This window comes from Pseudorasbora parva, chromosome 3, assembly GCF_024679245.1.
Source record: "Pseudorasbora parva isolate DD20220531a chromosome 3, ASM2467924v1, whole genome shotgun sequence".
NCBI lineage: Eukaryota > Metazoa > Chordata > Actinopteri > Cypriniformes > Gobionidae > Pseudorasbora > Pseudorasbora parva.
The window spans coordinates 33,577,434-33,602,351 of NC_090174.1; the positions used below are offsets into that span (position 1 = coordinate 33,577,434).

At 37.5% G+C, this 24,918-nt stretch overlaps 2 protein-coding genes across 6 annotated transcripts in view; one reads left to right on the forward strand and one right to left on the reverse strand.

The window, feature by feature from the left end:
* The first annotated feature begins 1,726 nt into the window (after nucleotides 1-1,726).
* ckma (creatine kinase, muscle a) lies at nucleotides 1,727-6,145 on the forward strand. The gene is made up of 8 exons (XM_067438547.1): nucleotides 1,727-1,875; nucleotides 3,233-3,441; nucleotides 3,556-3,710; nucleotides 3,907-4,039; nucleotides 4,430-4,601; nucleotides 5,127-5,250; nucleotides 5,338-5,527; nucleotides 5,636-6,145. Exons 2-8 carry the CDS (start codon nucleotides 3,249-3,251, stop codon nucleotides 5,812-5,814), a joined length of 1,146 nt encoding a protein of 381 aa, XP_067294648.1. The 5' UTR covers nucleotides 1,727-1,875; nucleotides 3,233-3,248; the 3' UTR covers nucleotides 5,815-6,145.
* Nucleotides 6,146-6,708: 563 nt separating this feature from the next.
* The window catches only part of mark4a (MAP/microtubule affinity-regulating kinase 4a), a 28,152-nt gene continuing 9,942 nt past the window's right edge, over nucleotides 6,709-24,918 (reverse strand). For 2 of the 5 annotated variants that reach the window (XM_067438552.1, XM_067438550.1), the window contains exons 2-17: nucleotides 21,876-22,073; nucleotides 19,570-19,623; nucleotides 17,790-17,838; nucleotides 17,605-17,670; nucleotides 17,314-17,384; nucleotides 17,119-17,175; nucleotides 16,618-16,854; nucleotides 15,685-15,804; nucleotides 15,338-15,437; nucleotides 14,289-14,398; nucleotides 14,027-14,201; nucleotides 13,731-13,954; nucleotides 13,193-13,296; nucleotides 12,802-13,086; nucleotides 10,933-10,977; nucleotides 6,709-10,502 (exon numbers count right to left, since the gene is read on the reverse strand). In XM_067438552.1, the coding sequence (XP_067294653.1) occupies nucleotides 10,160-10,502; nucleotides 10,933-10,977; nucleotides 12,802-13,086; nucleotides 13,193-13,296; nucleotides 13,731-13,954; nucleotides 14,027-14,201; nucleotides 14,289-14,398; nucleotides 15,338-15,437; nucleotides 15,685-15,804; nucleotides 16,618-16,854; nucleotides 17,119-17,175; nucleotides 17,314-17,384; nucleotides 17,605-17,670; nucleotides 17,790-17,838; nucleotides 19,570-19,623; nucleotides 21,876-21,992 (2,157 nt within the window). In that variant the 5' untranslated portion in view covers nucleotides 21,993-22,073 and the 3' untranslated portion in view covers nucleotides 6,709-10,159. Of the gene's footprint in view, nucleotides 10,503-10,932; nucleotides 10,978-11,382; nucleotides 11,466-12,801; nucleotides 13,087-13,192; nucleotides 13,297-13,730; nucleotides 13,955-14,026; nucleotides 14,202-14,288; nucleotides 14,399-15,337; nucleotides 15,438-15,684; nucleotides 15,805-16,617; nucleotides 16,855-17,118; nucleotides 17,176-17,313; nucleotides 17,385-17,604; nucleotides 17,671-17,789; nucleotides 17,839-19,569; nucleotides 19,624-21,875; nucleotides 22,074-24,918 lie in introns of all 5 variants that reach the window. The other 3 variants (XM_067438553.1, XM_067438554.1, XM_067438551.1) reach the window with 3 other exon arrangements.

Consider the following 24,918-nt stretch of genomic DNA (forward strand, 5'->3'; position numbering starts at 1 on the left):
GATAGATAGATAGATAGATAGATAGATAGATAGATAGATAGATAGATAGATAGATAGATAGATAAAAGCATAATGAGCATAATTAGATATGGTGAGCATAATGTGCAGATCAAACAGACGACAGCTGTTTGAGTAAGGGGACAGGGTGTGACCTCAGAGGGCAAGGTGAATGACCCTCCCCAACCAACCAGTCTCAAATATCCCTTGAATCTGTTTTCTCAAAAATATGCCTGGAGCCGCATTTAAGTCACCATAAAATTGAAATCAAGTCCCACCCAACATTTTTTTTTTCTTGTTCGAGAAGCCTTTTCACTCTTATATATGGGAAAAAAGACTATTGCAACTTCTGTTTCATGCCCACTTTATGATGAGCAAATAAAAAAAAAAAAAAAAGTGAATCTCTGTATAAGCTGTGCTGGTGTGTGTGTGTGTGTGTGTGTGTGTGTGTGTGTGTGTGTGTGTGTGTGTGTGTGTGTGTGTGTGTGTGTGTGTGTGTGTGTGTGTGTGTGTGTGTGTGTGTGTGTGTGTGTGTGTGTGTGTGTGTTGCATGCTTGACAGCTGCTGGGGAGCATGTGAGCCATGTCAGGCCTGTTATTCACAACTGGTGCCATGTTGGAGACACTACCATTAGAGTCCTATGTAAACTAAAGCCATGGCACAAATTTAAAATGAAACAATGTTGTTAAATCTTAACAGTGCATTATTTAACTAAATGTATCAAATGCATTATGCAAGTTGCAAATGAATGGATTACTAGACAGATATATTGGGGGGAGGGGTTTACCCATAATATCCAGTGAGACTCTAGTACTGGGGACACTAACGGTGCCTCCCTGAGTGAGAACATGACAGAAACTTGAGAGATGGAAATTCCTCTCTTTGAATTACATAATTACTCAAAATAAAAAGACACATTACTGTCAGAATAAAACAAACCTCAAGAGTTGAAGATATTTTGTGAAACAGGTGTTTTTTATATAAAAATTTACTTGGCAACATAATAAGATCTATAATAATTTGTACGAGAGGGCAAAATCATATGATATCGTCTGAAGTGCATTGAACATGTTCATGTTATATATATATATATATATATATATATATATATATATATATATATATATATATATATATATATATATATATATATATATATATATATATATATATATATATATATATATATAATATTTTACATGACATTTTACATAATATTTTACATATACATGTTTTATATATATATAAAAGGTCTGGTTTAGGTCTGGGCTGTATGTCCACTTGACTTTCACATGATAAAAGATGACCTTTTACCCCAATCCATAACATGAACAGATAAATAAATAAAAATGTGACACTGTAGCAAACTTCACTTGCAAAACTGCTAAGTGAATTTGCACCAAGAATCATGAGATGGCCTGAGCCTACCAGGTAATTTTTTCCAAAGCCATCTGCCTGACGTGAGCACTTCTGATATCCATGGTATGTTTGGCAAAAGTGCTGCTCAGCCTTTTTAGCATGGCATACCCTCCATGCCCCATCACCCCTCCTCCAACCTAAACCCTACTGGAAAGCTATGTATGGGGTGGGAAGTGTAAATGGATATGCGAGTGGAGGGGGACACAACCCACAGCTGCCACCTCATCTAGGATGCCTTCGATCTAAATTGAAGCTTTTCTTACACTAAACAGGGCATAAGAGACTGGGGCCAGCCAATCAGATTTCAGCAAGCTCTAAAATGGGCCAGCCAATAGCTTACAGGGGTTGGAAGTATATAAACCCAATCAGACTGTTCTAGCTTGGGTGACCCCTATTTCGGCTTTGGTGAACAGGATCTGATCCCAAGGACTGTTACCACTTTTGTAGTCTTTTGTGCAGGTAAAGACATCAACATTCTTGAATAACCATCATTCACGGCAAAGAGAAAAGAATCTCAAAAATATATAAGAATTCAATTAAATAAGAAAAAAAATGATTGAGAGGAAAATGTATGAAGTATTCTAGTGAAATACTCCCTAAAATAGAAAAGCAAAATGGAAGTGATTCACAGGGCTGCATACATTTTCCAGTTTATAAATAATTTTCAGATGCTTTGATTGAAATGTGTTTACTGGTATGATACACTCTAACGTGACAGCAGATGCATGCTCTTTTTCATGACAGAAGTACTTGAGTGTATATCAAATGCATCTCAATTTAAATGTAAATTTTTTATTTTTATTTTGTGTGTTTAAATATTTTGTGTGAAGGACTCTTGGTTTGGTTGACCTGTGCTTAAATGTGGGAGCAGATCGTGTGATATTCAGCTGCTCTTAGAGCATAATCGGATACAGCCATAAAAATCATGGGATGTGCTTCAGTTTCTCCTCCTGACACTTATGGGACAGGTTCCCTCTGTGGCTATTTTTAAAATCAAATCTTGTGGTAATCATGACAGAATCTTCTGATAGTTGTATTCCACAGAGATCAGAAATAATTTCAAAATAGTTCAAATGACAACATTATGTTTTGTTTGTTGCACAGAGATTAATTTGATCTAAATTATATAATTACACGACCATGACGTGTTAAACGCGCAAGTTTGAGGAAACTCTGGTCAGACCATGTAGGAATAATGTGACTATTTATGTGGAAAACATTGCAATGCTTTTTGGAGAGATTTGAGATAATGTGAAAGTAATGGAAGGGAGTGAACACCTAGTATAAATAGATCTGTCTAGATTTACACTTGAGAGCATCTCTCCTATTCCTGCTACAATCAGACATATGATATAACAAGCGAGGACCTCAAGTGGAGGTTGCAAGGATAACAGACAGACTGTTGTGTGTGCAGCTGTACTTCACAAGTATATTTCATTCTTCTCAATACACTGGAAGCTGATGTTTAAGCAGTTACGGTTCTGCATTGAATACAGTTTCATTGATTTCAGTCATGCTGTAAACACATTTTGAACCCATTTGGGTATACTAAAATGGTACATTTTTTATTACTTTTTTTATAAATGTAAACAAAGTTATAGCGTTTGTGGCAGTTGGTGACACAATCATGTGGCAAGCTTTTACGAGCTTGGTTGAGGAAACTTTTCATTTAAACTGACTAAGCAGAAATAGCTAAATTAGGTTCAAGCAGTTGAGGTCAGAGACAAAGTCAGACAAGCGTGTGGAAGTAATACATGAAAATTTAAGGAATCAAATGCAAATAATATTTCTCACTTTCTCTTTGCCCTATGCGCAGTGTTAGAAACACAATCATGCCTTTCGGAAACACCCACAACAACTTCAAGCTGAACTTTTCAGTCGATGATGAGTATCCAGACCTTACCAAGCACAACAACCACATGGCCAAGGTGCTGACTAAGGACATCTATGCCAAGCTCAGGGACAAGCAAACCCCCACTGGGTACACTCTGGATGATGTCATCCAGACCGGTGTTGACAACCCAGGTGAGCAAAAAGACATCAGTATCAAATACAGATTTACCCCAATCAAACCTGGATTTGTTCAGGAAGCACGCTTCCTTCTGTCTATATACTGACGAGATGACATGTTTTCTCCAGGTCACCCCTTCATCATGACTGTCGGCTGCGTTGCTGGTGATGAGGAGTCCTACGAAGTATTCAAGGATCTCCTCGACCCCATCATTTCCGACCGCCACGGTGGATACAAGGCAACTGACAAGCACAAGACCGACCTCAACTTTGAGAACCTGAAGGTACAAAAGAGTAATAACAAATATACTATAAAGTTAATATCAATAGAGGCTATCGATTTATAAAGTCTCCTTGACCTCAATTGTTCATTTACTTGAATCATTTGAAATGTGAGCTAGTAGATAAATATGAAAATCTATTTAATCAATATAACAATAATTGAGACTGTTCTGAAATGAACTGAATCTCTATTTGTAGGGTGGTGATGACCTGGACCCCAACTACGTTCTGAGCAGTCGTGTGCGTACCGGCCGCAGCATCAAGGGATACGCCCTGCCCCCCCACAACACCCGTGGAGAGCGCAGAGCTGTGGAGAAGCTGTCTGTTGAAGGTGTGCCATCATGTGCCCGTGTGCACACATCAGTGTTATTTCAGTATTATTATTGCATCCATTGAATATGCTTTGAATTATTTTTATATTTTCAGTTTTAATTTTAGTTTTAGTAGTGATAATATTTGTAGTTTATTTTATTTCAGCTTTATTTCAATTATCAGAAATTATTTTGAATAGTTTTAGTTGCACACATAGCGGTATATTTAGATATTCATAGTTATATTGACCCAGTTAAAATGAACACTACTGGGGATGATCACACCTTACACACCCCAACAACAGTTCAGAATTGTAAGGGTGTAAGATAGCACGATAATATAACAATGAAATCTGAAGAACAAGATGTATAAGAATCGGTATAAGTTTAGGCACTCTTTATTTCTTCAGCTCTCAACAGCTTGGATGGAGAGTTCAAGGGCAAGTACTACCCCCTGAAGTCCATGACTGATGCTGAGCAGGAGCAGCTGATCAATGACCACTTCCTCTTTGACAAACCCGTCTCCCCCCTGCTGCTGGCTGCTGGTATGGCCCGCGACTGGCCCGATGCAAGAGGCATTTGGTGAGTCGAATCACAGTTATCTACTGCTGTGTATCCATTGTTGGCTTTATACGTGCTTTAGGTTTTCTAATTCCAGAAAAGAAACCATTATAAAACTGACATATTTCTTTCTTTCTCTGAGGCTGCCTCATTTTATAAATTGAACGTTTACATTCTAGGGTAAGAAAGAATTTAGCCAGTTTTATAATGGTTACTTTTCTGAAAGGCAGCCACAAAGACATGTGAGACCAACTAATGTGACCTTTGAAATAAGACGCATTACATCAGTAAAATGACTGTAGAAAAATGTATATCACACAAGCAAGAATGCAGTTTTTCAGAATATCCATGATGATAGCCACACCAACAGTGGTGTAACATTGACTTAATATTAGTTATTTTTAACTTTTGCTTTAGACACAGTATTGCCAGTTGCTGTTTTTTCTACATCAACGAAAATAGTTCTGAACAACAAGATCATTAATATTAGCTGGGTGAAATAAATTAGGTTTTGTATTGTAATGGATGTCTACGTTTCAATTACAGGCACAATGAGAACAAGACTTTCCTGGTCTGGGTGAACGAGGAGGATCATCTGCGTGTCATTTCCATGCAGCAGGGTGGCAACATGAAGGAAGTGTTCAAGCGCTTCTGTGTTGGCCTTCAGAGGGTACAGAGAACATGCACACATATGTGCACACACATAAACCTGTTGTCACCTGCAGCATGTGAGCATGTGTGTCTTCTGCTTTGACAGATCGAGGAAATTTTCAAGAAGCACAACCATGGATTCATGTGGAACGAGCATCTTGGTTATATTCTGACCTGCCCCTCCAACCTGGGCACAGGACTGCGTGGTGGTGTCCACGTCAAGCTGCCCAAGCTGAGCACACATGCCAAGTTTGAGGAGATCCTGACCAGACTGCGCCTGCAGAAGCGTGGCACAGGTATACAAACACTGAACATACTACATTGGCAAAAGCATAGAAATGTCTAATTAGCATCTGCTCCATTTGTTGATCTCCACTTGTGCCATCTTCATTTATTTCTCTCAGGTGGTGTGGACACTGCTTCCGTTGGTGGAGTGTTTGACATTTCCAATGCTGACCGTCTGGGCTCTTCAGAGGTTGCGCAGGTGCAGTGTGTGGTTGATGGCGTCAAGCTTATGGTCGAGATGGAAAAGAAGCTGGAGAAGGGCGAGTCTATCGACAGCATGATCCCTGCCCAGAAGTAAAGCAGGAGTCCATCTATTTTTTCCTCGTCTTTGTATTTTTTTTTACAGTCCATCATGCGATATGACATCAATGCAGAGGAAACTGCTGCTCGAAAAGACAGTCTAGCCTTTGCCTCTGTCTTGCTTTCCTTTTTCCCTTCTTCTTTATTTTCCATGTCATTTCGCCACTTTTTTCCACTTTGTTTCCTGTTCAGGCGGTAACATCTTGGGATCAGACTCCCGGCACAGGCTTGAGTGCCTGTTGTCGAGGCTTCACCTCAATTTCAGTCTTGGTTGTATAAAGTGAATCAATCAAGTTGTATCAAAATAAACATACCCCATAAAATACAAACATCTTGTATTTTATCATATTGGTGAACAATATATATATATATATATATATATATATATATATATATATATATATATATATATATATATATATATATATATATATATATATAGCGCTATAATTTCTTTATAGCCCTTTTTATAATGTGATTTTTAATGACAGTTCCGTTTAGATGAAAGTTAAAAATAATTCAATTTAGTTGAAGAAATTCCTAATTAAAAAATAAATAAATACATAAGTGATGTTCTATCTCTTCTAATCAGGCATCAAATAAATTACACATACAAAAGAGGGACATACTTTGCCATAAATCAGGATAAAACACAAATACACCAAACAATAAATGACCACAAGCAAAGATCCCAACATCAGTGAAGTTTATTTTCTCTCAAGATCTTTTGTTTCCATTTTAATATTTGGCCAGAGGTGCAAACCTCTGGGGAAAAAAAAAAATACTTTCTGCAAACAGCATCAATGTTTGACTCTCTCTGTCTCTCTCTTGCTCTCTCTCATATATATATATATATATATATATATATATATATATATATATATATATATATATATATATATATATATATATTATAGTTTGTCGCTTGTCATATTGCATATTAGCTAAATGCATCATGAGAAACCCAATGTCATAGCAGACAGCTTACGTCACAGACAGCACAACACTGAACTGGAGGGATTTGCCATTCAGACGTGACACGCCCGGCACACCAACTCACAATTCTCCCTAATACTCATTTTAATGCCTTTAAATGACATTAGGAAAAGCTCATTCATTCGGACACACTTTCACTCCAGGTCAAGTATGGCTGCCAGAGCAAAAGTCTGCCATAATCCTCTCACACAAACACTTCCTACCAGCAGAGAGAGAGAGGGAGGCAGGGCAACAGAGTAGCGCAATACAGACGCACACATTCACACATACATGCACACGCATACACGCTCTCTCTCTCCCCCTCAAATTCTTTTGCTTTTGCCCATTCTGTTATTTCACATATGTAGTCTCTCTTTCTCCATCCTTGCTCTGAATCATGCAGGATTGCAGGTTAGTGTTTCACTTCAGCACACATAGAAACGTCTGGAGAGCTAGCAGAGGGTCTCTGCTCTAGCTATGAATTAACCTGGAATTCTAAAATACTGTATATACTATACTCACAATATTATCATCAGTATCATAATCTTTATATACAGCCAGAGTCTGACTGATATAAACCAATGTATTTTTTCTCCCAAGATAATTATTCTAGAAAATAAATTAAGTACCTGTGCAAATATACACAAATCGAAGTGTTCACATTTAAGACATTGGCGCCTTCCGCTGGCCAAACGTGGGCACAAACCCACAGAGCCGTAGGATGCAGCTGATTCAAGTCAACATGAGTGCACAGAGGTCTTAATGGACGTCGAACAGATACAGATCTCAGCAGTCCAAACCAGGCAGAGCCGGTCTGATGCGGAGACCGGGTCAGACTGGTCCAGGACGTGCAGTCTTTACCCTGTTCAGTTTGAAACAGGAAGCGTCTCCACAACAGGAGTCCAGTAACAAAGCAGACAGAACAATGACAAGGATTTCCAGTGATTCAGCAATCGGACGAGGAGAAACGGGTGTCTTTGCGAATGTGCGGCACAAAGGCAGAGAATAAAGTGAACAACGAAAAGTGGATTGATGATGAGATGGCAGACTTGCAAGGTGGGCTGGGAGGCTCACTGTCTGGCTAAAGGTCAAAGGTGAAGCACCACAGTAATACCTGTGGAGTCAGTCATCACGAGTAAACTTTCACGCATCTCAAAGCATTTGACATACTTGCACCAGACAAAATCAAAATCAAGAACCAAGCTTGTTTTCTGTACCATAATCCAACGCCCTCTCATGAACAGAGGGAGATGCCATCCAAGGAGAAAGTGGCATATAATCCTTTAGTATCTACAACATATTTCACACGACAGCACAATGACTCCCCAATCAAAAAGTAGCAGACCAACCATATTAAATCAACCTGTTGATCCAAACTGAACTAGCCAGAAGTGTCCTATACACCCTCCTTATCAAAAAACCTCATTTCTTAAACCCATGTGCTTGATCAATATCTCACTGGCTACGAGCTGGCAGCACCAACAGGGCCAAAGCATGGCTTTACACTAAGATAGAAATGACAGTAACATCTATTGCTATTGCACAATTATCACCATTCACAATTACATTTTGATCACCCTCGGTTGTGAATTGCTGTTTGTTTTATGCTTGGCAAACTGACAACTATTGCAAAACTAGGCCTTGTTATACAACAAAAACCAGAACTGGTTTGATCATAAAGCAAGCCAAGAGTATTGTTTGAAAATTTTTCCAAACAAACCTATTTCTACCCATGACAAATAATCTGAAGCAGCATATATCTTCTATTCAGGTATCAAACCTGCAAAAGAAATCCCTGTTAAATTCATAATAACATGAACATGAGCTAAAAACCAACATGAGCTACAGTGAAAACATGGTCAGGCTAGGACGCAATGTCCATGGTCCATTTTTAAACTGCATTTCTGTTTGTAGCACACAGCATTGTTAAGATTTTGCAATGGAAACAGAGCCATATAGATGCCATATTATTACAAGATTGCAAGTAAGACAAATCACTTTTTTCAAAGCCCTGTTGGTGCATTGGCCCCAAAAACATGTTTTGGTACTAAGAGCACTGAACTTCTTCCTGTACTCCTGGATTAAAACATCCTGCATTTTAGATATCTGGTGCCAAAATTATTGGTTAAGGGATGAAACGATTTTTCAATACCAATTTAGTCATATAAATCCTGGGAAAGCTGACATTTATGTGCTAATGTATGTGATGATTTAATGTCTGCAATTACTAAGCCACATATTTTGCAATGCAAACACCATTACTGTATTGGATATTTACTTTTCCATTGATAATTAAATATGTTCAAATAGAAAAGGTGCTTTTTTTCTAGACATGAAACTGAACCGGATATCTAAAATGCAGGACGTGTCTTTTTTTATAACACTGAACATTAAAACCATCTGTCTTGGTACAATCACTCATGTGATAACCTCAACTCCACCAAGACTGGGTAAAAGGAGACGTGACTATTTGCAAAGGATCACTAAATAGGAGTTGAAATGAAGGATTAACAACCAACCAATCAACGAGCCTATTCGAAAAGGGTCAGGGAAAATAATTTGGCATTAAATGTCTCTTCTAAATTAAAAATGGTAGGAAGTAAGTAAACTGGCACTATACATCAGAAAGACAGATTTTCTAGGGAACAAAATTGAGCTTGGACAATCTCAAAAACAAAGTGTAGATATTGGCTTGCAGGCTAATCAAATCTGTGGTTGCCAGCGATGTAGATTTAGGTGGGCAACGTGAGCTATGATGAAGTTAGGATACGTTTGCCAACTTCACATTTGTGCATATAGTTCATTGGCAGCTACAGTCCTACATTGTCAATGATTCGATGCTTTGACTCAGTATTAAGAAAATGTAAGACACATTAAATCACAAAAACATAAAAATGATGACCCGTTTAAAATGTCAAGACTTGTTGAAAACATACAAAAGTGGTTAAAAAAAAGAATGACATCAATTATTGAAGTAAGAATTTCATGACTAGAATGAGAATAAAAATACTAAACTGGATTCAATCCAGATCCAGTGAATGAGGCTGTTCAGAAAGTGTGTGTGTGTGTGTGTGTGTGTGTGTGTATCCGTGTTAAGAAGCGCTCAGGTTTATGTTGTGAAAGAAAGGGGTGTGCTTGTTTTTGTACTTTAGATTCCCATACTGTCAGGATTGAGTGTCCCGTGCTTTTAAGGTGACTGTGTTTGTTTACGTGTATGTGTGTTCAGGTGTGTGTTGAGTGCTGACAGGAGGAGGGATCAGATTTTGCTTTAAGTCTATAACACATAGGTGGGTGGGTCAACGTCAGTTCGCTATAGCAACGGATATCGTGAGGGGACGTCTACGAGTCAAGTCTCCTTCCCCGTCCCCTCAGAGCTCCACCTCTTTAGAGATCTGCGATGCAATGTGCCTGAAGGCGAGGGGGGCCCCCCACAGGCGTGTGTAGCGTACTCCATTTGCCTCTGCGGGACCCACACTCAGTTGGCACACCTCTGCCTGAAATGCGACTTTTGACCCTGCCGACCCATGACTGCAGCACAGCAGAAACGGGCCAGCGTGCCGAACCTGGCAGCCGCATCCCCTCGCTGCCTCACGCAAGGCTAGTACCACTTCTGCAGGGGCCCGGGGGGGACGGGAGAGACGACCCCTTACATCCCACCCCCCTCCCCCGCCCCAGGGCTCGGACGCTTTCTGATCCCCAGATAAATGGCCACTGGGAAATAGAAAGAAAGAGGGCATGAGAACAAAAGAGACGAATACTGAGATAGATTTACAACAACAAAAAAGTTCCGGCAAAATCTGAGACATCTTCACAAAGTAGTTACTGCTTCACCATTGTTTTATTCTGGTTTATGTCATTTTATTTATATTCCTATAAACCTTTTATTTCTATTAATATTACTTACTATTACTACTTATTAATAATATTTTTATGTTAATTGTTGGCATTTTTTCTGTCACTTTGTGTGTGTATTGATGCTTTGGAATTGTTTAAAATGTATAACAATTATGTCATAAATTGCCCACAGCTGATGCTTATATTACTTTATTCACTGTAATCTGTTGACAAAGTCTGTTCTTAAAGTTGGTATGAAATGAAAATATTTCTTGATCATAACATGTTGTATCATATGAGGACTCACCCTGTGACCGAAGATCTGCTGACTCCCTCAGATTCATTTGTGACCCTGCAAAAAAGCACACATCATGATGAGATGATCTGCATTACCCCAACAGTGTCCGATACATGCAACACAACTCCAAAACCACTAACAAAAAGACAAACATGCATATCTGGATCTCTCAGTCCTGTATGAACATAACCCAGCAATTAATAACCCATCAATATAACCTGATGTTGACCTGAAAAAGTATAAACGAGTCATTACTAATAAAAATTCGATGCATGCAAACTGATTAGAGACAAAATCTCCATGCACCATCATCCAGACTTTCCTCACCCTCACTTCCTATTTGTCAGACTCGCACAATTCTGCGAAGGACATCGCATGCAGACAGGCATGCCATATGCAGAGACAGACGGACATGCAGCAGCAACAGGAAGGCAAACAGAGGCAGACAGGGGAACTTACTAACTGTTTTGGATCCCTGCGGTAGAGTGCAACCCGACACTGATTTATTAGAGCCCTGGCGTTTAGAAGGGTCAAGATTGACCCTAGAAGAGAGAAACACAATGAGGTTGCCAAGAGAAAGAGAGAGAGAGAAAGTCAAAGACAGAAGGATTGAGTGATAGTGAGAGCAAATGGAGAGAAAGAAAGGTAACAGAGGAATAAGAACAAATAGGGAGAGATTAGGAAAGGTACACATTTGTAAGTTGGAAAGCTTGAAAGAGGGAGGCAATGCACCAAGGAATGATAAAGGCATGAAGCGTGAGTATAAAACCAACTTTTTAGCTGAAAGAACTGCCCTTTGGGACCCCAGTGTTACTGGACAGGTAGCACTATATTTTTAAAGTAAACCCACATTTTGCTGAAGTAATGTGTGAGGCAAAGTCATCAAGTCTGTGCATCTTTTGTGTGAATGTGTCTGTCAAAATCGTATTTACAAATTTAACCATTTCAAGTATTAGCTAAAAGCCAACCACTGCCTAAGTGACCTGTGTAACCCTGTTCGAAACTTGCAGTAACCATATGTCATTCATTTTCATCAACAGCTGTTGTAATGCCAGTTTAACGGTATGTATCTTTTTTTATGATATAGGGTTATATGATTAGAATGGTTGTTTATGTTGTATGTATTATGTATATGTGTTGTGCGTTGACGTTGCAGCAGTTCTTTCATCTAAAACAATTTTTTTTAGATGAAAAGGGAGACAATAAATAATACCTTGATTTTGACAATGTGACGATTACTACAGAGTGTAAATAGTGGAGCACATAATCCTTTTCTTGTCAGATACTGTAATTCAGTAATTCGCTAGTCAAGCATCAATGTATTGGCCAAACAGTTTTGTTTCTGGCTGAATATTTTTGGTTACCCAAAAATCAGTCCATCGCTGTAATGCGTTATACACTGCTGCATGAAGCAGAACAATTGCCAGGTAGTGAGCAAAAGAGCAGTGACCTACCGACCTCCAGAAATAAAATCTTTGGCGGTGTAAACAGCTCTTAGAAAGCTAGCTTTCCATTTTAAATGATGCTTAACACTTTTTTCTGTCATATGATGTGCAATGTTTTTTAATGCATAACTATTAGGGCTGTAACAGTGCACTCATGTCACAATTCGATACAATTTGCGATACTGAACTCACAATACGATACTATTGCGATATTTTAATCATTACTTTATTATTAAAATAATATTATTTTATTTTTATCAGGACCCACAAATATTCCCCCATTGTTGCATTATCGCAAAATCATTTCGTTTACATAAACAATATATATCATCACATTTTTATATTGCCATATCTCGATATAACGACGTAACGTTACTCCCCTAATAACTATGCATACTGTTTTTATTTGTATAATGAGAATGTCTCCTTTTACCTGCGTGTGAGTTTGGAGGTGAGTTTGCTGAACAGGTTAGAGGTGGCCCGGCTGCGGGCATTGGGTGGCAGGGCTCCAGCGTCATGACTGAGGGTGGGCGACGTGGGCGGAGGTCCATAGGTGGGCGGTACACGGTCACGGAGCTGACCACCATGGAAGGTGCTCCGGATGGTGGATCCACGTGTCAGCCGACAACGCTCACCCGAGGAAGAGGAGGAGGATGCTCCCGCTCCAACAATACTGAGAGTGGAGGGAGAGGTGGGAGGGAGGCGGTGGGACAGAGAGCTGAGGAGAGACAGACACATGAGAATGAATGGAGAGGCAGACAGTGCACTGTAATATGCAGCACAATGACAGAGTATGACTGTGTTTGTGAAGGTGTGTTTGTCACCTGTTGTCTTTGCCGTTCTGCAGCAGCGAGTGTCGGTCAGTGCTGGTACGATCTGTACATACGTACGTGTTTCTGCGGGTCATAGTACTTCCTGGGATATTATTCTGCAAGGCACACAGCATTTCATTAGCCCCCATAAAATAAAAAATATCAATACAAAACACAACAATATACACATAAAATGGGATCCAACAGTCTTGAGAACATACTGAAAACCTAGAATTCAAAATGTAATAAAAAATAAACAGAAAGTTTTAGTATTAAAGATCAAAAAGCATTATAATTTGTAATATTTAGGATTCCATCTTGTATGTTCATCAAGGCAGCACTTATTTCCTCAAAATAGAATAAAAATTGTGAATTATTACAATTTAAAATAACTTTTCTATTTTGGTATATCATTATTATCGGTACTCAACAAAAACTTCATAGCATTTTCAAAGCCGAAAACTTTTGCTACTATATATTTTTGTGGAAACCAGGAATCTTTAATAAATAGAAACAGCATTTATTTAAATGAGAGAAATGTCTCTCTTACTGTGGTGGCGGTCATCTCCTTGCGCCGATCAGGTATCTCTGCCTTGTTGGGGTTGTTGGCGGTGCTGACCATTGGACTAGATGGTGGTAGGGTTCGACTGCCCATTACACTACAGCTGGCCTTCCTCGGGGGCATGCGGCTCTCACGCAACTCCCGATCTCCACCGCTGGTCGGGCTACGCTTAGGGTGCATCACAGGCATGCTAGGACCACCTGCAGAATAAACTAATAATGATTATAATCATTAACTATTAGAAGTACGTTTGTGTTTAGAGTTGAAGCTCAAGTGTCTCGTACAGAAGTCACTGTGCCGTCGCTGACGGTGGTAGGTAGAGGCGCTGCGCTGAGTCTTGCTGTGTGAGGATGAGGAAGATGATGAAGAAGATGATGGTTTATTGGTTCCATTAGTCATTGGGCTTGGACGCACACGTGGCAACGTCATACTGCCGCTAACTCGGGACTCAGCGCCATCCTGTGACCAAACGGCAATAAAAAATAAATAAATAAATGAACTCTCAGAATCCAGTTCTTTGTTTACGTCAAGTATTATATATATTACCTCAGTCTTCAGGCCCAACAATAGATATGTAGCTGTGACTTCATTATATTTCTGATTGAGTAAAGAGTCCTTAATTTCTTCTGTAGTAAAACCCATCCCGACCATAATCTCTGGAAAGACAAAGAAATCAGTGAGAACAAAGAAATATTTACAGACACAATCAATCACTTTATTTTATGTATCACTGTCTGTAACAGAACAGTCAAGTTAAGTCATAGCACTTATACAATACAGATTGTTTTAAAAGCAGCTTTACAGTGATAACAGGAAAAATATGCATTTCGGCTGTTGTTCAGCTGAAGTCAGTTTAGTGTTGATTCCGTTCTGTTGTAGAAATCATCAATAATTAAATTAGTTAATTTAATTTATAAAGGAGTTCTGCAAAAAATGACGACATCATCCAGCTCAGTTCAGTTCTCATACAACAGCATTAGCACAGTCGGATCAATAATACTGTTGAATATTAAGTTTAATTGTAAAATTCTTTAAAGGGTTAGTTCACCAAAAAATGAAAATGAATTACTTACCCTAATGTTGTTCGACACCTGTAAGACCTCCGTTCATCTTTGGAACACAAATTAAGATATTTTTGTTAAAATCTGATGGTTCAGAAAGGCCTTCATTGACGCCAATGTCATTTCCTTTCTCAAGACCCATAAAGGCACTAAAGACGTTGTTACAAAGTCCATCTCACTACAGTGGTTCGGCAATAGTTTTATGAAGCAAAAAAAATTAAATAATGGCCGATTTCAAAACAATGTTACAAATTTTATGAATCAGTGTATCGATTCATGAATCAGATCGCCAATGTCACATGATTTCAGCAGTTTGGCAGTTTGACACGCGATCTGAGAGAGGAAATGGCATTGGTGTCAATGAAGGCCTGTCTGAGCCATTGGATTTCAACAAAAATATCTTCATGTGTGTTCCGAAGATGAACAGAGGTCTTACGGGTGTCGAACGACATTAGGGTAAGTGATTATTGAGAGAATTTTCATTTTTGGGTGAACTAACCCTTTAACCAGTTTCTTACTGGTCTACATGCTCACCAATGCGGTTGGCATCACTGTAGTCCTCTACTGGCTCAATGTGGGGCTTCAGCTCATCACCCTCATACCCTGCATTCATCCACTTATCCTTCATCACTTGCTGTGGAGGAAATACCAGCATCCTGACTACACAGAAACTTCTTAGCTCAGTCATTTATCTGCATTAACTTAACACAAATCATACACTAATAATAGCTTTTAGCGACTTCCGACAAATACATGCTGTTCATCCTGTAGCACAGAAATTTTACAGATATAACTCAGCAGAGAGGGTTCATATAATGTATCTGGCATCACGCTTAGTATTTGGTATGGTAGAGTGCATCAATGAATGTGCAATTGCTTACCTCTAGAGTGCAACGTTTGCTGGGATTAAGCACAAGAAACCTGCGCAGAATCCCCTCACAGTCTGTGGACATGTAGAAGGGAACGCGATACTTCCCCCTCAACACTCGCTCACGCAGCTCCTGGAAAACACATGCACCAGCAAACAATGTGACAAACAGATATTAGTGTGATCTTTAGGATTTTGACACACCAACATTTTGGGTATTTTTGGTGTCACAGGCTTTAGACAGTAAGATACTAAAGAATTTAGAAATAAGGATTAAAAGACCTTGGAATTAAAATGGTTAAACCAAGACACAATCAAAGTACTATAAAAAACTGCGCAATTCTAAATTAATTTCCCCCAATGTACCATTCAAAAGTTTGGAGTGAGCACAATTGTTATATTCATATATATATATATATATATATATATATATATATATATATATATATATATATATATATATATATATATATATATATATATATATATATATATATATATATATATATATATTCTATTATATATGTATATATGTTCATTTAGCACGGGTGCATTAATTAAAAAGCAACAGTAAATAATTAATTTCATTGTATTGTTACAAAAAATATATTTCAAATAAATGTGTTTTTATTACTTTTTATCCATCAAAGAATTCTGGAAAGAATCAGTTTCCACGCAAATATTAACCAGCACAACTGTTTTCAACATTAATAATTCTTTAGCAGCACCCTACTCTGCATATTCGAATGATTACTGAAGGATCATGTGACACTGATGACTGGAGTAAAGATGCTGATAATTCAACTTTGCCATCACAGGAATACATTACATTTTAAATGTAAAATAGAAAACAATTATTTTAAATTGTAATAATATTTCACAACAACCATAGGGTGTAAAATGGCAGGAACGTATTATTGTGAGTGTAGGAACAAAGTAACTGTACCTTGAGGTTTTGTCCGTCAAAAGGAAGAGACCCGCTGACCAGCGTGTACAAGATGACACCCAGGCTCCAGATGTCCACCTCTGGCCCATCATATTTTTTCCCTTGAAACAACTCTGGAGCTGCATAAGGTGGGGAACCGCAGAAGGTGTCCAACTTATTCCCCAACGTAAACTCATTACTAAAGCCAAAGTCTGCTATCTTTATGTTAGCATCTGCATCCAACAGCAAATTCTCTGCCTGCAAATACAAAAAGAAATGAAAGTGTGAAGGAGGCAGGAAACGATACAAACACTAATACTACTTAGTTCTTTAACAATATACTGCTTATAGTTCTTAAAATGTATTTTTTTATATATATATCTTTAAAAAATATTTATTTATTAGTATCAAAACTGAGTAAGATTTAATGCGGTTTGTAAAATAATGTCAAGACTGTCATATACTTTCAGTGAAAAACAAGACAAAACTTATGAATTGCAGTGTAAAGATTTGTGATCTTACCTTCAGATCCCTGTGAACTATATTCTTCTGATGACAGTAATGAACAGCTGACACAATCTGACACGGAAAAAAACAAAATACGACCCAGGTAAAACACATGAAACTGGAACTTAAACTGTTCAACCAGAGACTTAATGTGTTGCAGCACCTTGATCTTAAACAGCATGTGCTGTAGTCATTAGGTAAATGCCTCACCTGTCTGAATTTGGCTCTAGCCTCTATTTCTTTCATTCTCCCATGAGACACCAGGTAATCAAACACCTCACCTGGAAAACCAAATCACACATGAATATTGTCCAAAAATATTACAGATGCACCTATGAATTATGTTTCAGCTCTGTAAAAAAAAACACATTACACAAATAAACACCCAATAGTGAACATATAGCTCATAAAGTACATTCATAGCCACACTAGTATGTACTAGATATAGTTATACGCAATGTAGTATACTTCAGTAGAAACTTTCAGTAAAAAAGAGCTCACCTCCACTTGCATATTCCATGACGAGATAAAGTGTCTTCTCTGTTTCGATAACCTCAAAGAGTTGCACTGTAATATATAAGAGTAGCTATGATTAAATATTTTTTGGAAAGCTTACATATGAACAGCATTAGCTAATTATTTGGCAGTCAGTATTATAAAAGCAGCATTCATGCATGTATTCTTACCAATGTTGGGGTGATGGAGGGTCTTCATGATCCGCACTTCTCTGAACAGCTGCAAAAGAAAAGAGAAAGAAGGTAAGAGGGTGGTGTCTGGTGTGATTCTTATTTTCCCAGAATATACTGATATTCTTATCATCATGAAGCCTTAAGGTAGGAAAGTAAAATCCAGATAGAATACATATTATTTCTGTATTTTGTTGTCTCTCAGTCTGAAGGGATAACATTTATACCATTCCTTTTGCGGTGAAAACCACAGGATGCCCCTGCATCTGTCCCATAATACATCTCGCAGAACTGTGTTCACAAGTAATTGCTTTGATACACCCCTCATATCTCTAACTTACGTTATTAGATGATACAAATACATGTAAATGAAGGCATACACACACACACACACACACACACACACACACACACACACACACACACACACACACACACACACACACACACACACACACACACAAATGAAAAGGTTACAGATTAAATCAACTCAGTCTGTCTGGTTGCCTCATTCTCTCATAATGACTAAGTACAATATTGTGTTTAAACAAAAAAAAACTAAAAATCCACTACATCTATTTAATAACAACTGTCCATTTAAAGTTGGCATAAAATTGACTTTTATCCTATATATTTTCTTAAAGGGGGTTGTTTGTCAAAAATATTTATTTTATGGGAGATAAAATAGAAACTATTATCTAACGAGATAAGTCATGACGTAACATTACATAGGAGACATCTTTAAGCTTTTCTTTATGTGCAACTCTAAAGGGCAAAAAAGAGGGATGGGACAAACACTTATTCTGACAACTGACAAATGCTCCACTGAACAGTGATTTCAGCACTACAACAGCTCATTTCAGCCATACGAGTGATCAAAAAGCCAAACGTGACTTGTGTTCAATAAGGGTTTACGGTTTGTGTACAGTTAACTGTGTGTGTTACAGAGCCAAGACTGAATCACAGTGGGGCATTCTGGGCCTGTGGAGAACCGCAGCTGTCGACCTCTCCTCTCCAACACACACTAAGCACACAAACAAATGATGCATTTTGAAAACAAGACTGCCTATGGCCTGATTTAAAGAGAGAAGTCAAAAGACTTTGAAATAAAATGAACATAACTGAACAGTGCATGGAATTACAGCAGATATTTAGAGAAAAATTATATATAATCACTAATGTCCGATAGTTAAATTAATATATTCCAAATTTTGCACACAAAGGGGAGCCCTAGAATTAAACAGAGTTTTCTGTGCGCTTATTGTAAGATCCATCCACATGACTAAAAACCCCCTGTTTTTACAAGTCTGTTCAAAGACAAAAGCATATCAAACATAGGTTTGTCAATAATCGAAAAAATAATAATCTTTATGTATGCTCAAACATAGCAGTGTTAGAGTGATGGGCTTCAATGAGAGGAATGAAGGCCGGAGATTCATTTTATTACGAGACAGATGAGTCACTGGGATACAGGAGAGAGAGCAGACTAACAGAGACACTAAACACTAACACCACACACACATTACTGCAGTGCTTCCAAGAGCCTCACACTCTTCTAGATTAGCATAATAGTTATATATATTCACTGTTCACTTGAAGCGCTTAATATTTGATCCGTGGACTTTCTGGACTCTTGGTGATATTTATATAAAGTGTGGATATTTTATTCCTGCTTCTGTACTAAATGTGTTAAAATGACATCATTGTGTGGCATTGCGAAAGTTGTCTTAGTAAAGAAGAAAATGTCTTGAAAACTTAAATATATACATGATGGTCTTACCTTTTGTAGGCTGGTTGGGTTCAACTGAGTCTTGTCGATAATCTTTATTGCAACCTAAATATACAATGCACAATTAGTGATTTGAGCTCCAAAACATACATTTTCCCTTATGCCAGGAAGACAGGTATAGTATTCATTAGTGGATGCTTTTATCAAAAGCAACTTGCTAGAGGCACCAAAAACCAGCTTAAACAATTCTTGGTTATGAAAAATTATAATATATACAATACCAAATTCAAAAGTTTGGGGTCGGTACTTAAAATAAGTCTATTATGCTTAGCAAGGCTGTATTTATTTGATCAAAAACACAGTAAAAACTGTCATATTCTGAAATATTATTACAATTTAAGATAACATTTTTCTGTTTATATATATTTTAGAATTTTGTTTATTCAAAAGCTGAATCTTCAGCAACATTACTACAGTCTTTGGTCACATTATCCTTCAGAAATCATTCTAATATGATTTAAAAACTTTTATTATAATAATAAAAATAATAATTATTATTATTATTATTTTTATTATTATTATTAATCAATGTTGAAAAATGTATAATATTTTTGTGGAAACCATGGTGCATTTCTTTCTCAATTCTATGAGGAATAGAAAGCATTTATTTAAAATATAAAGCTTTTGTAACATTATAAATGTATTTACAGTCACCTTCAATCAATTGTATGTGTCTTTGCTAAATTAAAGTATTAATTTATTTTAAAGAAATATCTTACTGCACCCAAACTTTTGAACAGTACTGTATAAATCAGTATTATTATTATTTTGTTATATAGTATGGTATGTAGTATTGTAATAACATAGTATATGAAGAGAAATTCGTCAAGGTTTTAAAACTGCTCCTTGCTTCAGAATTTTGTTCATTTTCAAGTGGTAGTGATAACCGAATGTACTCATGAAATGTGTAGCGTAGAGAACCGAAATGTAAAACTGTGTTTTTGATGAAGTGATGCAATTAGAAGTGTGTCTATGTCTCTTTTCTTCTCGTGTGGCACAAGTCAGAGACTGAGCCATGTGTCTTGACTCATTTGCAAATTCTTATGCCAGTCTGTCTGTCTCCTGTGTAGCTGCTCCCACCAGCCATGTGCTCTACGAGTAACCCATACTGTATGAGCAGAGCACATGCTGCTAGTGGCAACTTGAGTATATACAAAGCACACCGTTGATGAGTATTTTTATTTTATGAAAAATTGTATGAAAAATTGTGACGACTGTATTCCACACACACACACACGCACGCGCACGCGCACGCGCACGTGGCTCTAGACTGCCACACATAAGTTCACTATTAATTTTGAATTTTTAAACTTTCTATAATGTATTTAAACTCTAAAATTTTAGAACAATGGTAGAACTTTATATATTTTAACACTGAAGAACTATTGCAAGAACTGTTTTTTGAGTATCACATTCTATTATTGTCCAAGATTATTAAAACTCTAAGCTTCCCAGTAACAAGTCCATCTAAAATCACACTATATCAGCTTTGGTTTATAAAAAGTAAATGTGGGCGTAAACATTTTCACACTTAAGTTGGACCACTTTAAAAATATACCACCCAAAGAATTAATGCCCACAAGTGAAAATGAGACATAAAACAGCAGCTCCTGTACCTACATCTTATCACACCCTTCTGGTTTTACCTCCCTCTCTCTCTCTCTCTCTCTCTCTCTCTCTCTCTCTCTCTCTCTCTCTCTCTCTCTCTCTCTCTCAATCTCTCTCTCTCTCTCTCTCTCTCTCTCTCTCTCTCTCTCTCTCTCTCTCTCTCTCTCTCTCTTAAAATTTTAAAGTCCTCATAAAATCAAATCGATCTTATTTACTTAGTGCTAACACATATTACAGGTCTTAGGGTGAACAATTATTCCGTGCAAGGTAATACACAGAAAAAAATAGTTTGCCGTGGTAATCGTTAATACAATTCTGAAAAGTAACTTTCGGTCTGGAAACAGTGTTCCTTCTCAGATTATGTCAGTTTGACGGTTTGCGATTTAAAATGCGTAACCACTCCCTCCAACCGTTAGTCTGCTATGAGCGAGAGATGGAGAAGAGGAGCGCTGAGGTAAAACCCTGCACTCAGTTCAATATTATGTTTCACTTGGAAATACGTCACAGCACTGAAGAAAACTCTCTTGCTACTTCTGGTTCACTGGGACTTTAAACAAGCATTATTGGGATGTATTGCCAACGCAATGTTCATTATATAAGCAATGGGGGAAAAATCAATAAAGTCAATAAATCAATCAGTAAACAAATGCATGAATACATTTTTATAATAAATATTCTCTCTCTCTCACCTCTTTGCCTGTGAGGATGTGGCGGGCTAGTTTGACTTTAGCAAAGTTGCCCTTGCCGATGGTTTTAAGGAGCCGGTAGTTTCCGATGTGTGGCAACTCGTCTGAGCAAGAGGCCATGGAGTTACGACATCTGGCACCCAGTGAACGACTCGACACATTCGTCCCCTTCTCTGAACGACTCGCCGCCAGAGACGCATGCTGGCGACAGAGAGAAAAACACAGAATTTTTTTTACTAAGATTAATTAAATTTAAGTAATAGATTGGATTAAACTGGGGAATACATGCTGTTGCTCAAACAAAGAAGAAAATGCCCCCGAAGAAAGAAACCTGCCTGTGCTTCTAGCCAGTAAAAAAGTTAAGAAGGAAACTTTAAGAAAAAAGACTAATGCTACATCAACAGCAATGACCAACTGCACCAGATTTCTGAATTAAATCCTCATTTACTGATTAAGCCTCTTACTACACACACAAAAACCCATATAAAACTTACGCAGATGGGCCACACAACTGTTTTAGATGCTAGTGATTAGTATTTTATTCATTTATCGGCCACTGGAACAATTTAAAAAAGAACAATGTCACAGGTGTGTTGCTCAAATCTGGGATTAGGAAATGATGCACCAGAATTTCGGCAACTGAACACTCTAAAAAATGCTGGGTTAAAAACAACCCAAGTTGGGTTGGAAATGGAAAAACCCAGAATTTGGGTTGTTTGAACCCTAGTAAATGGGCCCATTCAAACAACCCAATTTCTTTGTTTGTCCATTTTCAACCCAACTTGGGTTGTTTTTAACCCAGCATTTTTTAGAGTGAACACTGAACAGCCAAATATAGTTTATAGGTTTGGTGGGCCGATACCATTGACTGAAACAAAGACATTTAATGTTTCTCCAATGATGCCATATCAGGGTCAATTCCGTGCACACAACATGAAAAACTACATTTGAGCAGAATGGACGCACTTGTGACTAGAAAGAAAGCTAACTCTTACTTTACTATGAGTGGAATTATTTTTAATCACATACGACACTCTGGACAGCATACCAAGTTCAATTACCTAATTTCCTCAATTTAATTACTCAAACTTTATTTTCAGGCTTAATTTTAGTTTAAATGTTTTAGTAAAAAAATAATTTCGGTGCATTAGTAGCTAACACAGTTACAGGGTTTGTAACTGCCTTTAAAGGTACACCTAAACAGTTTGTTCTACAATAATATAATTAAAACTGAATTTTAAAAATGAATAACTTTATATGCCATATGTGTGTTTCAGAGCCTCAAATTGTTTAAAAATATAAATCTGAGGGGAAACTCATTAAGATAATTCATCTTGCTTGTCATATTTTTTTTTTTTTAGAAATTCAGAGAAACTAAAAAAAGCATTGTTCAACCTTAATAAATGGTGACTGAAATCAAATGAATTATCATTAAAATGGCTGATGTGATGATGGTATATGAGAGTGCAGGAAAACGGAGGTCAGCTTTGGTTCGTGAGTAATTCTGCCCTATAATACAGGATTAACTTACTTTGCCATGGAGGTTTTAGTCGTTCGCATGCTGAAACTAAACTTTCTATTTAGATTAGCACATTTAAACCTGACGGGGCCCTGAACACTCAAACTAACATCTGGTAAAGTTTACTGAATGGCTCCAACTGCCCCCTTTAAGAGGGGAGAGGAAGGAGCACACACAGAAATCAAAACATGCCCAGGTCCCCATCTGCACCGCCAACCACAGGATTACAGCTCAGGGATTGAATAAATTACTAATGATGCCCTGCCATAATCTTACTGGACTCTACCTCACACACAGAGTCCTACACTATATGCCAAATTCCACACACTGTTCACTAGGTCAGGTCTCAATATGAAAACGGTCTATTGGGAGAATCACAAAAAAAGAGCATGAGAAATTCAAAGCATGTGTGGAATTTCAAGTAAACTTAGTCCAGTTCTGACTAATGTGTTTACTATGATCTGTTTATTTTTGTACCTTATGCATCCTGCACAAAGACCTATAAATGCCCCATATTTTCTATAATATGTCAGAACATATACATGTACCACGCACATTGTCTTAGCTCTGCATCCTAAAACTGTGGGCCTGTCCCATGCCAAAAGAAAATCTGATCTGCTATTTATCTATAATAACCACCATATTATTAAGACTCCGAATGCTGAAAAATGCTCCCTTTGCAGTTTATGCACGAAAGTAAGAACTCTACATCTATAGTCAACATTTGTGTCACATTATATTTTTTAATAAGTTGTCTTGATCTGGTTGGCTTTTGATTAAATAGATGTATGATGTCTATGGCATCCCAGAATCCTTTGCATGTTTTGGCAGTTGGTCTAAAGAATAACAACGCTGACAGAGGGAGAATTTGATTTAAAAGAGTACTATTTATATTCACATTCAAAATGTTTGGAGTCAGTAAGACTTCATAAAAAAAATTCAAAGGATGATCAATAGTGACCTTTAATACGTTTATAATGTAACTATCAATTTCCATTTCAAATAAATGTTGTTCTTTTTAATTCTCTATTCATCAAAAATTCCTGGGGGAAAAAACACTAACTGTTAAAAAAAATATTAAGCAGAACTATTCTCGACACTGATAATAAGAAATATTTCTTGCGTGCCAAATCTGCTTAGAATGATTTCTGAAGGATCATGTGACACTGAAGACTGGAGTAGTGGTGCTGAAAATTCCACTTTGCCATCACAGGAATACATAAATTATAATATATATTTTAAATGCTAATAATATTACTTTTTTATTGAATTTTTGATCAAATGAATGCAGCCATGCCTCAGTAAGTATAAACGACTTTTAAAAATCTGACAAACCTCAAACGTTTGAATGGAAGTGTATATAAAAAGAGAAAGGAATAAACTCATTTATAATTGTTAGGCAGACACAGTCCAAATGCAAATCTGTGTCCACAGGTCCATCTTAACACCTGATCCTTTACATAAAATTCGGTTAGTTCACCATACTTGGATGAATTACTTAAAAGGTTTACCTTGGTGATTGTAAAA

Bases quoted from the DNA above. Each gene is read 5' to 3' on its own strand.
- ckma (XM_067438547.1), top strand. From the start codon at position 3,249: ATGCCTTTCGGAAACACCCACAACAACTTCAAGCTGAACTTTTCAGTC. The intron at 4,040-4,429 runs GTGTGCCATCAT...TTATTTCTTCAG, and splicing joins GGAGAAGCTGTCTGTTGAAG to CTCTCAACAGCTTGGATGGA. The intron at 5,528-5,635 runs GTATACAAACAC...TATTTCTCTCAG, and splicing joins CCTGCAGAAGCGTGGCACAG to GTGGTGTGGACACTGCTTCC.